The sequence below is a fragment of the Staurois parvus genome, unplaced genomic scaffold (assembly GCF_062004578.1).
Source record: "Staurois parvus isolate SC_StPar_1 unplaced genomic scaffold, SC_StPar_1.0 ptg000354l, whole genome shotgun sequence".
NCBI classification, from domain to species: domain Eukaryota; kingdom Metazoa; phylum Chordata; class Amphibia; order Anura; family Ranidae; genus Staurois; species Staurois parvus.
Genome location: NW_028318150.1, coordinates 6216947 through 6231352, shown reverse-complemented (window position 1 = coordinate 6231352; position 14406 = coordinate 6216947). Strand labels below are relative to the sequence as shown.

Below are 14406 nucleotides of genomic sequence, written 5' to 3'. Positions count from 1 at the left end.
ATTATAGGTGAAACTCAAAAAATTAGAGTATCGTGCAAAAGTTCATTTATTTCAGTAATGCAACTTAAAAGGTGAAACTAATATATGAGAGAGACTCATTATATGCAAAGCAAGATAGTTCAATCCGTGATTTGTCATAATTGTGATGATTATGGCTTACAACTCATGAAAACCCCAAATCCACAATCTCAGAAAATTAGAATATTGTGAAAAGGTGCAATATTCTAGACTCAGTGTCCCACTCTAATCAGCTAATTAAGCCATAACACCTGCAAAAGGTTCCTGAGCCTTTAAATGGTCTCTGAGTCTGGTTCAGTAGGAATCACAATCATGGGAAAGACTGCTGACCTGACAGTTGTGCAGAAAACCATCAATGACACCCTCCATAAGGAGGGAAAGCCTCAAAAGGTAATTGCAAAAGAAGTTGGATGTTCCCAAAGTGCTGTATCAAAGCACATTAATAGAAAGTTATGTGGAAGGGAAAAGTGTGGAAGAAAACAGTGCACAAGCAGCAGGGATGACCGCAGCCTGGAGAGAATTGTCAGGAAAAGGCCATTCAAAAGTGTTGGGGACTTTCACAAGGAGTGGACTGAGGCTGGAGTCAGTGCATCAAGAGCCACCACACACAGACAGTTCCTGGACATGGGCTTCAAATGTCGTATTCCTCTTGTAAAGCCACTCCTGAACAACAAACAACGTCAGAAGCGTCTTACCTGGGCTAAAGAAAAACAGACCTGGTCTGTTGCTCAGTGGTCCAAAGTCCTCTTTTCTGATGAGAGCAACTTTTGCATCTCATTTAGAAACCAAGGACCCAGAGTATGGAGGAAGAATGGAGAGGCACACACTGCAAGATGCTTGAAGTCCAGTGTGAAGTTTCCACAGTCTGTGTTGATTTGGGGAGCCATGTCATCTGCTGGTGTTGGTCCACTGTGCTTCATTAAGTCCAGGGTCAATGCAGCCGTCTACCAGGAGATTTTGTAGCACTTCATGCTTCCTTCCGCAGACTAGCTTTATGGGGATGCTGACTTCATTTTCCAGCAGGACTTGGCACCTGCCCACACTGCCAAAAGCACCAAAACCTGGTTCAATGACTATGGGATTACTGTGCTTGATTGGCCAGCAAACTCTCCTGACCTGAACCCCATAGAGAATCTATGGGACATTGCCAAGAGAAAGATGAGAGACAATGCAGAAGAGCTGAAGGCCACTATTGAAGCATCCTGGTCTTCCATAACACCTCAGTAGTGCCACAGGCTGATAGCTTTCATTCCACGCCGCATTGACGCAGTAATTGCTGCAAAAGGGACCCAAACCAAGTACTGAGTACATATGCATGCTTATACTTTTCAGAGGTCCGATATTGTTCTATGTACAATCCTTGTTTTATTGATTGCATGTAATCTAATTTTCTGAAATGGTGGATTTGGGGTTTTCATGAGCTGTAAGCCATAATCTTCACAATTCTGACAAATCATGGCTTGAACGATCTTGCTTTCCAGGTAATGAGTCTATCTCATATATTAGTTTCACCTTTTAAGTTGCATTACTGAAATAAATGAACTTTTGTACGATATTCTAATTTTTCGAGTTTCACCTGTATACCTTTTTCAAAAAGACCAGTGCTGAGGAAGCTGTGGCTGACTTCCGCTTCCTCCTGGGACCTTGTGATGTAATTTCCGGAGCACCGCGGTCCCCGATCGGGACAGCTGCATACTGTGATCATCGTTGCCAAACATCCTGGCTAGGGGGCGTAGGTGAGCGGATATTCTACCTAGCCAGGCAATGGGTTCACCGCTGTTTCTGGATGAGTTTCCCGCTTTTACTGAATTATTTATGGAATAAATTTATACCCCTTATGAAGCATATTGCAGTCATTATTGAACACAAGCCACAGCTTCCTCAGCACTGGTCTTTTTGAAATTGTTTATCACTTTACTTAGTGTGGTACTAGTAGCCGAGAGCAAGTGGCTCCCATACATCTGGGCTTTTAGCGCTTGGATTTTCCGCTTTCATGTACCATTATACCTGTCTCTTCCATGCCATTGGTTATTTCTGTTGACAGGATGCATCATTGCATTAGATAAAACTCAGCTCATGGTTGTGAAATGATTGTCGAAGCCTTTTTTTCCACCAGAAAAGAAAAATAGATAAATAAGCCTGGCCTGATCTATGTTTTTGCAAAAAAATTTTAGGTATATTGTAGCATTCATGATGTGTAATCAGCTTGCCTATCAGATTTGAGATTGATCAAAAAAATGAACAATAATAGATGACCTATTATGCCAAACCTCCCATCTGGAAGAAGGGAAACTTAAAATCATCAGGGAGCCTTTAATTTGATTTTTGAATAGGTTTAGTGCTTTTTACTGCCAATGTGCCCAGCATATTATGACATTTTGTAGACCACTGTTTTGTTGGACTATGCACAATTTGTTTGCCTCCTCTTACCTCTCTTCGGTGTGCTGCTTTGATGTTCTTTTGGCTGTGCATCATTTTGGAAAGAGGACCATCTCGGCGAAATGCTGGACTAAGCTGGAAAAAGAAAAACTGTTGCATGAATTATTTGGCTATAAACCTACAGTTTGTAATCTCGATAATCATTAAATGTCTTTTCTTCTTTTTTTTTTTTTCTTTCCTCTTCTCTCAAAATTTGAAAATTGCTTACAATCTGTTTTATTTCATTTAAAACTGTGAAAAACAATGTCCCCTTTGGAATCAAAGTGGAATTATAGCCTCTACCTGTTTTGTCAAAAACATTCATCATAATTTATTTGTGCACTCAGTGTACATATTTGCAGTATTGGTCCATGTAAGGTATGTTTATAACTTGACAGCTTTCTTAACAATCTCTTCTGGTGGCCATATACAATCTGATTGATTGTACAATCTCATTTAGGTTTACCAAAACGATGTATTAGGAGGACACAACTAATCTAACCCATCAATCTACAGTCAGTCAGATGGGCCCTAGCTCTACATAGTTGATAGATTTAAAGGAGATTGTTCAATCAGACTGTGTAGTGAGCTTAATACAGTGCAGTGTATTTGTACTTTACACTGATACTACTAACCCATTCTGGCTTTTGCTTCTGGTTTTATTTCTTTTTTTTTTCCCAGCCTGTTACAACTTTGTTGTACCTTCTTTAAAGTAAAACCTCTAAATTTGTTCCAATTCATTATGTCTGTCTTACAGGCCCATTGCAGTCTTTAATCCTTTCGAACAAGAGCGTTTGTCTGTTGTTTCTGTGTACGTTAGTTCTCCAAAAATTAAGGTGATGGATGCAGCTGGAAAATCTTTGAAAGCCCAGATCAGTGCGGTATGGGATGGAGCTGCTGTGGTTTCTCAAGACACTTATCAGGTATGTGTTTTATGTTCATCCTTGCTGTCTGAAGGTCAGTACAATGTATTTAAGCAAAGGAGTGTGAAGCAGATGTTAAGATAGTACATGACGATGACCACAGATAGATATACATTATTGCCTCATCAGTGCAAGGGGAGATGCTCCCTCAAATCTGTATATGGGAAGATTGTTCTATTTTGTGCCTTTTTAGGAGTGTACCCAGATCCTTTTTTTTTTTTTTTTTTTTTTTTTTTTTTTCCCCTGGCCAGAACTATTTCTTGAGGGAGCCTATTCCACATTTTCACAGCCCTTACTGTGATTGTTCTTCTGAATGTGAAGGTTACATCTTTTTCATTAGACTTAAAGATTGCCCCTCATCCTTTGTAATGACCTTAAAGTGAATAACTCTACACCAAGTTCACTATATGAACCACTTATGTATTTATAAATTATGATCATACCCTCCCCCCTTAGTTGACTCTTTTCAAGAATGAGTAAATTCAGTTCTACTAATCTTTTCTCATAGTTGAGCTCCTCTATGTCTCTTATCAGTTTGGTTGCCCTTCCCTGCACTTTCTCTAGTTTCCCAATATATTTTTGTGTACTGGAGCCTAAAACTGAACTTCATATTTTAGGTAATGTTTTATTAATGGTTGTAGAGGGGCAAAATTATGTCTTGCTTACTGGAGACTACACCAGATTTTTTGCTTGCTTTAAAAACTGCAGCTTGACATTACATTAAGTCGATGTTTAGTGTCTGCTCTCTACCTCTTCTTCAAAGAAAGGGCTCCTCTGTTCTCCTCAAATGTTAACAGCAAAACCAAGGCTTAATACTTCTATGTATCACAAACCCTGGCCCACCAAGCTTTCCCAGAAGTCCTTTAACAAGTACTTCCACTCCTCGGCGTTTGCTGTTTTATCCTAGCAATTTACCTTCAAACTTTCCAACTTCAGACCAAAGGCAGATTTGCTGACTGCTTTTCACCACCCAGTTTCAAGCTCAAGGAGTGCCACTTCCTTTAGAAGAACACTTTAAAGGTTTCTGTTCACACCTTTTCAGTCCCAAAACCAAATGGGAGCATCTGCCCATACTGGACTTAAAATCACTAAGTTGATTTCTTTGTTAGAAAATTCTGAATGGGATCTACAAGATCTATCCTAGTTTCCCTCAGACTAGGGGCTTCAGAAAAAATCTACATTTCCATTTTTTTATCACACCAGCGCTTTCTGTGCTTGGCTGTGGGAGACCAGCACTTCCAGTTTGTAGATATGTTATTCTGTGGGTACACAAACATGTTTAACATTCTTCTGCCTCTTCTATGAACCCAGTGTATTCATGTCACAGGTTACCTGGACAACCTGTTGCTGAAGGACTCCTCAGCCAGGATCTTGTCTGCCAAAACCCAGAGGACCATCCATTTGCTTCTACTTTTGGCTGGGGTAATCAACAGTCCAAAGTCTGCTCTCCAGCCCTTAGATCATCTTAAGTACTTGGACCCATTCTTGGACACAGCCTAAGCCAGCATCTTCCTCCCTCAGGAGTAGATTATCTTGATGAGGTTTAGACCCTCAGGTCACAAATATCACTCCTTAACTTGCTTCTCCATGATGATTCTGGTCCTCATTGTGGCCTCCTTCAAAACTGTCCCCTTTGCCCAGTTTCATTCAAGACCAGTCCTTAAATCTCCCAATGCTTCTGTCCAGCAAAGCAAAGATCTCTCTGACTTGGTGGATCCACCATCCTGCCCTGGAACTGGGAAAGTCTTTGCTTTACAAGACTGGGGCAGAGTTTACAACTCCCAGACTGTTTAGGGTGCATGGTCTCTACAGGAGTTACAGCAACCTTTTTAATTTCTGGAACTTAGCGACTGTTTAGGGTATATGGTCTCTACAGGCATTACAGTGGGTATAGAAAATCACCCCCCCCCCCTTTAAAATAAGTGAAAGATATAACACCAACATGTCAGAATTTTTTTTTTTTTATTAAAAACTCAAATACAGAATCACTGAGCTGGAAAAAGGATCACCCCATTGTGTCAGGTTGAACCACCTTTTGCATTAATTACAGCCTTTAGTCTGTTGGGATATGTCTCTACTAACTTTGCACATCTAGACTTTGCAATATTTGCCCACTCTTCCTTGCAGAACTGCTCAAGTTCAGTTAAATTTGATGGTGACCATTTGTGGACTGCAGCTTTCAAGTCGATCCACAGATTTTCAGTGGGGCTTAAGTCTGAGCTCTGACTAGGCCATACAAGGACATTCACCTTTGTCCTTCAAACACTGTGTGGTCATTTTTGCTGACCTGTAGTGTTGGGCTGAATGTTCGCGTTGAATATAAGTTCGACTCAAACACTGACCGTTTGTGTGGTCGCTGAACACACAAACGATATGGACGTTCGGCGGGGTGTTTGCCCGCTGCACTGCGCCCTGACAGTGCATTATGATTGGTCAAAGCAATGCACCTGATCACAGATCCAGTGAAGTGCTTTGGCCAATCACAGCACAGGATGATGTCACAAGGGAGCACAGGATGTCACAAGGGAGCACAGTGAACCACACCACCGTGTGACATCATGACCGTATTTAAGAACTGTTATTGTGGCGCAGCTGTCAGATGGCAGGAGCCAGCATCAAGAGCGAAGCGGGAGTTTTTTTTTTTTGGGTATCGGCATCTTGATTGACTTTGGATCTACTTTGAGGGACTTTTTTTTTACTTTTATTTTTAATAAAGGACTTGTCAAAGACCATGTCCTGTCCTTTTTTTACACTGTACTTTTTTTTTTTTTTTTTTGTGAATGGGTAGCGATATCATGTACCAAAAACTCATTCACATGAGGGAGGGGCAGAATCTGGGTGCCCCCTTGTTAAATAAATGTCCGACAAGCCCCCCACCCGCAGACCTCCACAGCCCAGGGTTGTGGGGAAGACGCCCTTGTCCCTGTCAACATGGGGACAAGGTGCTTTGGGGGGAGGGAGCCCCCCTGCTCCACAGCTCCCCCCCATGGTTGAGGGCATGTGGCCTGGTATGGTTCAGAATGGGAGGGGGGGTGCTCACTCTTCCACCTCCCCTTTCCTGACCAGCATGCTTGGGTAAGGGTCTGGTATGGATTTTTTTTTTTCTAATTTTGGCGTGGGGGTTCCCCTCAAATTCCAAACCAGACCCGAAGGGGAAGCCCGCTGACAGCTAAAACATGAATTAATGTTTCACTACTAAAATACTGCATGACTAAATAATATAACTCATGCAGTATTTTAGTAACTGAGCGGCATTTTACCACATACTCAGATGCTGTAAGATACCGCTCAGTAAATTGTGTTCGAAGTTCGTGGTCGAACATTCTGTAGGTTTGAATGTTCGACCATGAACCGAACAGGGGGTTGTTCGGCCCATCACTACTGACCAGTTTCCTCTTGGCTCTTTCAGCCAGTTTGGAGCAATGTCTTGACCCAGGGAGGGTCTGTGTTGTACTAAATACCTTCCACTTCTTAATAATAGACTGCACTATGCTTCTAGGCATTGATAAAGCCTTTAAAATTGTTTTGTATCTATCTCCTGACTTGTGCTTGTCCACAACTTTATCCCAGAGATCTTTTGACAGTGTCTTGCCACCCATAGCTGATTGTGTGCTTCAGTTACACTATCAGGGACTGAAATGCTCCAGGAAAGTTCTTTTCATGCTGAGCTAATCAAAATAACCACAGCAGATCACAGTTGAAAGCCATTTGAGTGCCATTGAAAAGGTGATTAGCTACATCTGATAAGTTTACAAGTCATTTTTAGGAGGGGGGTGATCTTCTTTCCAACTCAGTGATTCTGTTTTTGAATGTTTTCAATTTTGTTTTCTGACATGTTGGTGTTATATCTTTCACTTGCAATGAGTAAATACAGCTGGATAAAAGAAACATTGTGCCTGTCTTTATTTCAGGTTGCAAAGCAACGAAATGTGATTATTTTAAAGAGGGGGGGTGATTCTTTTTTTATACCCACTGTACAGCTACCCATCTCAATTCTGAAACCAAGGAGCATTGGACCTGCATTCTACAAGGTCAACCTGATGGAGTGCAGTTGGTCATTGTCCCAGCAGTGGCTTACATAAATCATCAAGGGGTCACCAGAACCCTATAGCAGCCCTGAAAGAAGCAAGTCTAATACTCTCATGGGCGGAAACATACATTACAACTTCCGACCGACCACATTCTGGTGGAGTGTACAAATAGGCAGGTCGATTTTTTAAGCAGTCAATACTAGAGAGCGGTTTCTGCACCTAGAGATTTTTCAAAATCTCTGTCAAAGTTTGGGAAAACCATATGTGGACTTTCTAGCTTCCAGGTTCAACAATAGGCTGGACAAATCTGTAGCTAAGACCAAGGATTCTGTAGCCTGCGCAGTAGATACCCTGGTGATTCCTTGGTCACTATTTTAACTGGTTCATGCCTTCACTTCAGTTAAGATCCTCCCTTGATTTCTGTGCAAGACAGCAAAGGAAAGAGTCCTCACACCAAATTAGCCCAGAAGAACTTGTTACAAAGACATACTCAGGCTTCTGGCAGACAAGCATTGACCTCTTTCAAACAGACCAGACTTAGTGGCCCAAGACCCCCCCTGTTCCAACCTACTTCTCAGTCATGAGCTGTAATGCAATTCACAGGAATAGCCAGCAGTCCACAGGAAAAGCCGGCACATTGCGGCTGGTTATGAGCCTTGATTAAGGGCTTAAAGCTGTAAATTGTTGGAATTTTTATCCGCTGTACCACATTATTTTGTAATAAAGGATAACCATTTGTGCTAACATATCGGAGTGCTGGTTTTCCCAGTGGGCTGCATAGAGCTGGAGGTTATCGGAGAAACAGTCTTGCCTGAGCACCAGGTACCTGGAGCTGTTGATGGAAGAGGTGGTTGTAGCGCTGCTTTACCTGTTTACACTGGCTTTAATGGCATGAATGTTGAAACCCCAGTCATAAAAGATGGAAGTATTTCTGATTCACTTACTCCGAGCATGGAAATGCAAGATTTACCATTTTCTCACAGAAGGTTTTCTTTACATGATGTGAGGACAGATGGCTTAACCAAGGAAATACTCTATTACCAGTATTTTGGTCAGTCTTCAGTCAGGCCTTGAGTACCTTCAAGGGACAGGTTTCTGCCTTATACAACCTCTTTCAGAAACACCTTACCTCACAATCCCTTATTGGTTTTATCATTATCCAAATTTGACCACCTCTGTCACCTTGAGATCGCAACCTGCTCCCCTTTGAACTGGTTAGAGACATTTCTTTTTGAAAACCATACCTTTTTAAGGTTTCCTTCTTGGCTGTCATCATGTGAGTTAGGAGCTCTGTCTTGTAAAGTGGTTGTAAGGTGGTCTCCTTCTGCCTCAAGGATATTGTTTTTGATTCCCTCAGTCCTGTCCCAAAACATGACAAGGAAATTGCCACATCACTCATTCATTCAGATACAGTTCTGTGAATGAATGAAATACAACTACCATCTGCCATTGCAACAGGCGGTTGTAGTTCTCAATGGGCTGCAATGGTGCTGGTGAACCTTCTCATATTTCACTGATCTTCCTGCCCTCCAGTAACTGTCTACCTATATGGAAGGTACAGGCAGAAAGCCATAATGAGATTCTGCAGGAGCCTGACATTGCACCCACGATCTGTTAATCGCAGATGCAATGCTTTGCAGACTCCAGAAAAAAAATAAATGCACAATTTTATTACCTGCAGAAATATGTGCATTTATTTATTTTTAAAAGGGGAACTTCACCTTTAAGACTCCTGTCTTGTGAAGACTTGATTCCTTCTTTGACTTGCTAGTGGGCCTTGTAAAGAACCCCATTGCTTGATGGATCAGACAGCTCTGATAAAGGGAGTCACATTTGCTCATTGCATATGCTGTCTGTGCTATGCTTCACATTTTGTAGTGCTAATAAGTGGGTTGCACCTTACTATTCTTCTCTATGTAAGTGCAGCCTGACTGAGAACAATAGACACCTTGGGGTTGATTTCCTAAAACTAGTGCACACAGAATCTGGTGCAGCTGTGCATAGTAACCAATCCGCTTCTAGGTTTTATGATCAAAATGAACAAGATAAAGTTAGAAGCTGATTGATTGTTTTGCACAACTTCACCAGATTCTGTATGAGTTTTTCATTCAGCAGTTGTTAGTCGTAGAGTTGCTTGACACACACAGACCACTAGAATCTACAAATTTGTGCATGTAATGCAATAATAACAACACGAAAATAGCAATCATATAAGTTGGAAGAGGCATTTGAACACCTGTCTATTTTTATTACTGTCTGTGTCCCCATTAAGGAGATACACCCACTCTAATTGTCCTGTTTGCCATTATCATTAAAAGTGAAAGTAAAAGAAAATTCCAAATTTGGATTGTCCCCAGAAAAGTAGTAGCGAGGAAATATTCCAATGGGGACACTAGTTCTGGTGACTTTGGGATTCCCAAGTAATTCCTTTGATTTGCAGGAATTTCCTATCACTTCCTGTTTGGCTATGGAACAGGAAGTGAAGGGAAATCTGTGAAATGTGACACAGAGGGCGGAAAAAAGCTGAAGGGGTTATAACCATCCTTTACTCTATTCAAAATGGGAAAAAAAAGTTTTTCCTACTTTAAAGTGGAACTTTAGTCAGAAAACTAAATCCTGCTTTCCCCTTTTCCAGGTATAGCTCTGTAAAACATTAACAATATGTGCCTATATTGCCCTCTAGAGGACCACTCTTCCTGACTAAGCCATTTTTGTTGACAATTGCACGGTCATGCAACGCTACACTCTTTTTCCCCACAAATAGAGCTTTCTTTTGCTGGTATTTGATTGCCTCTGCGTTTTTTAATTTTTTGCGCTGTAAACAAAAAAAGAAAAACCATTTTGAAAAAAACATATTGTTCCTTTTTTTCTATAAAACCTATCCAGTAAAAAAAATTTTAAAAATCAGATTTCGTCATAATTTTTTTGCCAAAATGTATTCTGCTACATGTTTTTGCTAAAGAAAAAATCCCAATACATTTTTTTGTATACTAGTATTGGCGGCAATCAGTGACTTTGGCAGGCATTCTGACACTGGGTGGGAACTGACTAACTGCCACTGACATACCCAGTGACACTAATACAGTAATCAGTGCTAACAAAAAGCATTGACACTGTACTAATGGCACTGGGCAGGAAGGGGTTAACATCTGGGGCAATCAAAGGGTTAACCGTGTGCTGTGTTGTGTTTTACTAGGGAGACACGCTGCTTTGTATTGCTCTGCTGTGCAGAGCAATACAAAGCAGCCTGTTTGTGCTGATGGGGGAGAGATCTGTGTTGTTTGTTTATACTCAGACTTCTCTGCTGTCACTGTCCCTGGCCGGGACCCAGTGATCAACAGCTGTAGCCACCAATGGCGGCGCTGCTAGGGTGGCGTGCGCGCCCCCTTTCGGAAATGCAAAATCGTGTGTGTATGTATATATATATATATGTGTGTGTGTGTATGTATATATATATATATATATGTGTGTGTGTAATTTTTGCGCAGCCCTGCCGCCCTGTAGCAGTAGTTCTGCTGTAGGGCGGTCGGAAGTGGTTAAAATTCAGTATTACACTGTCTCTCACCCTGCTCTGCACATGCTCAGTTGGTTTCTCTTCGTTACTGTGCTGAACATGTAGAGGTTGCTCTGCTGACAGCCTAAAGATTTACTGCTGCTCGGGAGCTCTGGGCTTCAGCAATATGGCAGCCTCCCGAAAGAACAAACCTGAATAATGCTGGACGCAATTTACAGCGCACACTAATTTTAGTAGCATAATTATTAATGCAAAATGTATGTTCCTTGCTAAAGAACATTGTTTATTATCACGTTGTTATGGGTAAAGTTCTACTTTATAGGAAAACAGTGCAGTCATTTTTTTAAATAAATTAACTGGGGAGTTGTCAAATTTATGTATGTTTCCAATTGCAAAAAAAAAAAAAGTCTGCTTCCTGCTACAGACATTGGAATTTCCTTGCCAAACAATTTATCTGGCAGATTTTTGCTAAAAAATTAATTTGTGCACCAATGACTGTAGCTCAGATTGTAGCTCTTAATTGAATAGCCATTTTTTAAAGTATTTGTACCCACTAAGTATCTTGACTTTTTGCTCCCAAAGGTCTCATTTTTGGCACATTTACCCCCTCTTGGTTTGGCTGTTTATCAACTGGTGGAAGCTGAGAGTCCAGAAACCACGAAGGCGGATTATACCATATTTACTAGGGGAAGAAGTAAAATCACATCCAATGGAGTTTTCCATGTCAGTGAGTTGGATGACATTATCCAAGACTTAACTTTAGAAAATTCCTACCTAAAGCTTGAGTTTTCACCAACATCTGGGCTTCTTGAGGTAATGTCCTTACAGTGAAAAAAATGTTAATTTGCTATATAAATCAATAAAAGTATAATATAGAAACTAAACTCTCTAGCCCTATCTATCAATTGTTCAATCTTATTAAAATACAGTAGCTTGAAAAAGTATTCATACCTCTTGAAATTTTCCACATTTTGTTGTGTTACAACCAAAAACGTAAATGTTTTTTATTGGGATTTTATGTGATAGACCAGCACAAAGTGGCATATAATTGTGAAGTGGAAGGAAAATGGTAAATGGTTTTTACAAATAAATATCAGAAAATTGTGGCGTGCGTTTGTATTCAGCCCCTTTTACTCTGATACCCCTAACTAAAATCTAGTGGAACCAATTGCCTTCAGAAGTCTCCTAATTAATAGAGTCCACCTGTGTGTAATTTAATCTCAGTATAAATACAGTTATTCTGTGAAGCCCTCATAGGTTTGTTAGAGAACATTAGTGAACAGACAGCATCATGAAAGTCAAGGAACGCACCAGACAGGTAAGTGATAAACTTGTGGAGAGGTTTTTAAAGCAGGGTTGGGTTATAAAAAAAAAAAAAAACCTCATACCCAGTGTCCTCTATAGAGGCTTTTTAGGTCCATGGCAGTAATCTCCCTACGGTGAAGTCCTTGTGGATGTGGTACCACACTAAACTTAAGTTATCACTCATGGAATATTCTTCCTCTAAAGTCACTGATTATGGGCATGGCAGCTTCCTAAAATTCCCAGGTCCTTTCTAGTAGACCCTCACATATGATATATGCCAATTGGACTCACCTGCAGAGTGAGTTTTCACTGGTTAACTTTTTTGCCCACAAGTAACCCATGAAGGGATTTTGCAAGAAATGGGACTCTTCAATAGCTAACTTGGCTATTTCCTATCTAAATAAGACCCTGATGTCCTGGTAGACAAGGTCCTGGTCATTAAAAACGCAAAGGATAGAAGATTAGAAACCCTCCTAAATAGGTCCTCCTCTCTGGTAGGAGCTGCTCTGCAGCCTCTGGTGGGAATTTGCCAGGCCCTTAAAGTTTAAACAAAATGTATGATTCCATAGTATCAGACCCAGAAGATCCTGCTTTCTGGCAACTCCTGGAACACTTTCCTAGAGCCTTGAGTTTCCTTGTGGATGCCTTGGAAGACTCAATAAGGTAGCTCCTGAGTGGCCATTATGTCTGACAACAGTAAAAGAATGCTATGGCTTAAGTGTTGGTCAGCTGACACGAATTGTCAGCAGTTTAATCCAGCAGAAAGGGCTCTTCCCACTGGAGGTGTTTGAAGAGCTTTTTCTGAGTTAAGAGAAAGGGGGTGGGGGGCACCAATTGTGTATCTCCTGGTGTCCAGTTTCAATAACAAAACACACAGGTTTTTGTCCAAAACCAGGGATCCTTTTTGTTTTCCCTAGATGCCACAGTGATTCTTTGATCTATACTTTACCTATGATCTCTGCTTGAACTATGCCTTCCCTCTACTTCAACATTTACAATGGGTATAGGAAAGAATCACCCCCTTTAAAATAATCACATTTTATTGCTTTGGCGCCTAAAATGAAAACAGGCACTTTTGTTGTTTTATCCAGCTGTATTTACAACTTATAACATTCAACTGAAAGATGTAACACCAACATGTCAGAAGAAAATAAAAATGTAAAAACAGAATCACTGAGTTGGAATCCTCCTAAAATGATTTGTAAACTCAATCAGATATAGCTAATCAGCTTCTCAATGACACACAAAGTCATTTGACTTTTAACTGTGATCAGCTGTGGCCATTTTAATTAGCTCACATGAAAAGAGCTTTCCTGGAGCATTTGAGTCCCTGGTAGTGCAACTGAAGCAAACAATCAACTATGGGTGGCAAGGCACTGTCAATAGATCTCTAGGATAAAATTATGGCCAGGCACAAGTCAGGAGATGGATACAAAACATTTTAAAGGCTTTAGCAATACCTAGAAGCACATTCTTATTATTAAGAAGTGGAAGGTATTTGGTACAACACAGACCCTCCCTGAAACTGGATGTTGTGCCAAACTGGATGAAAGAGCCAGGAGGAAACTGGTCAGAGAGGCTACCAAGAGGCCTATAGCAACTCTGAAGCAGTTGCAGGAAGGAGTGGTTATTGTGTGCATGTGACAACAATATCACAAATTCTCCACAAATGTGACTTATATTGGATGGTTGCAAGAAAACGCCACTCATTTAAGAAAGGCCACAAGCAGTCACGACTGATCTTTGCCAAAATGTACTTTGACGACTTGCTATGGTCAGATGAGCCTAAAATTGAATTATTTGGCCTCAACACTAAACTATATGTCTGACAGAAATCCAATATAGCTCACTATCCAAATAACACCATTCCTAGAGTAAAGCATGGAGGTGGTAATATCCCATCATGGAGGTGGTTCTCTACAGCAGGGACTGGAGCACTTGTCGGGATAGAAGGAAAAATACTTTCAAATTCTTGAAGAAAATCTGCTGCTTTCTGACAGAAAGTTGTCAATGGGAAGAACATTTTCCTTCCAACATGACAATTGTCCAAAGCACACAGCAAAAATTGCCACACAGTGGTTGAAGGACAGACAGGTGAATGTCCTTGCATGGCCTAGTCAGAGCCCAGGCTTAAACCCCATTGGAAATCTGTGGAATGACTTGAGGACTGCAGTCCACAAATGGTCAGCATGAAATT

The 14406-nt window shown here is 40.9% G+C and overlaps 1 protein-coding gene across 1 annotated transcript in view; it reads left to right on the top strand.

Annotated features, from left to right (window-relative positions):
- MAN2A1 (mannosidase alpha class 2A member 1) overlaps positions 1 to 14406 on the top strand; it is a 167673-nt gene that overhangs the window by 103097 nt on the left and 50170 nt on the right. Inside the window, exons 13-14 of the mRNA XM_089684746.1 lie at positions 3194 to 3359; positions 11487 to 11717. Coding sequence (XP_089540872.1) covers positions 3194 to 3359; positions 11487 to 11717 — 397 coding nt within the window. The remainder of the gene's footprint in view (positions 1 to 3193; positions 3360 to 11486; positions 11718 to 14406) is intronic.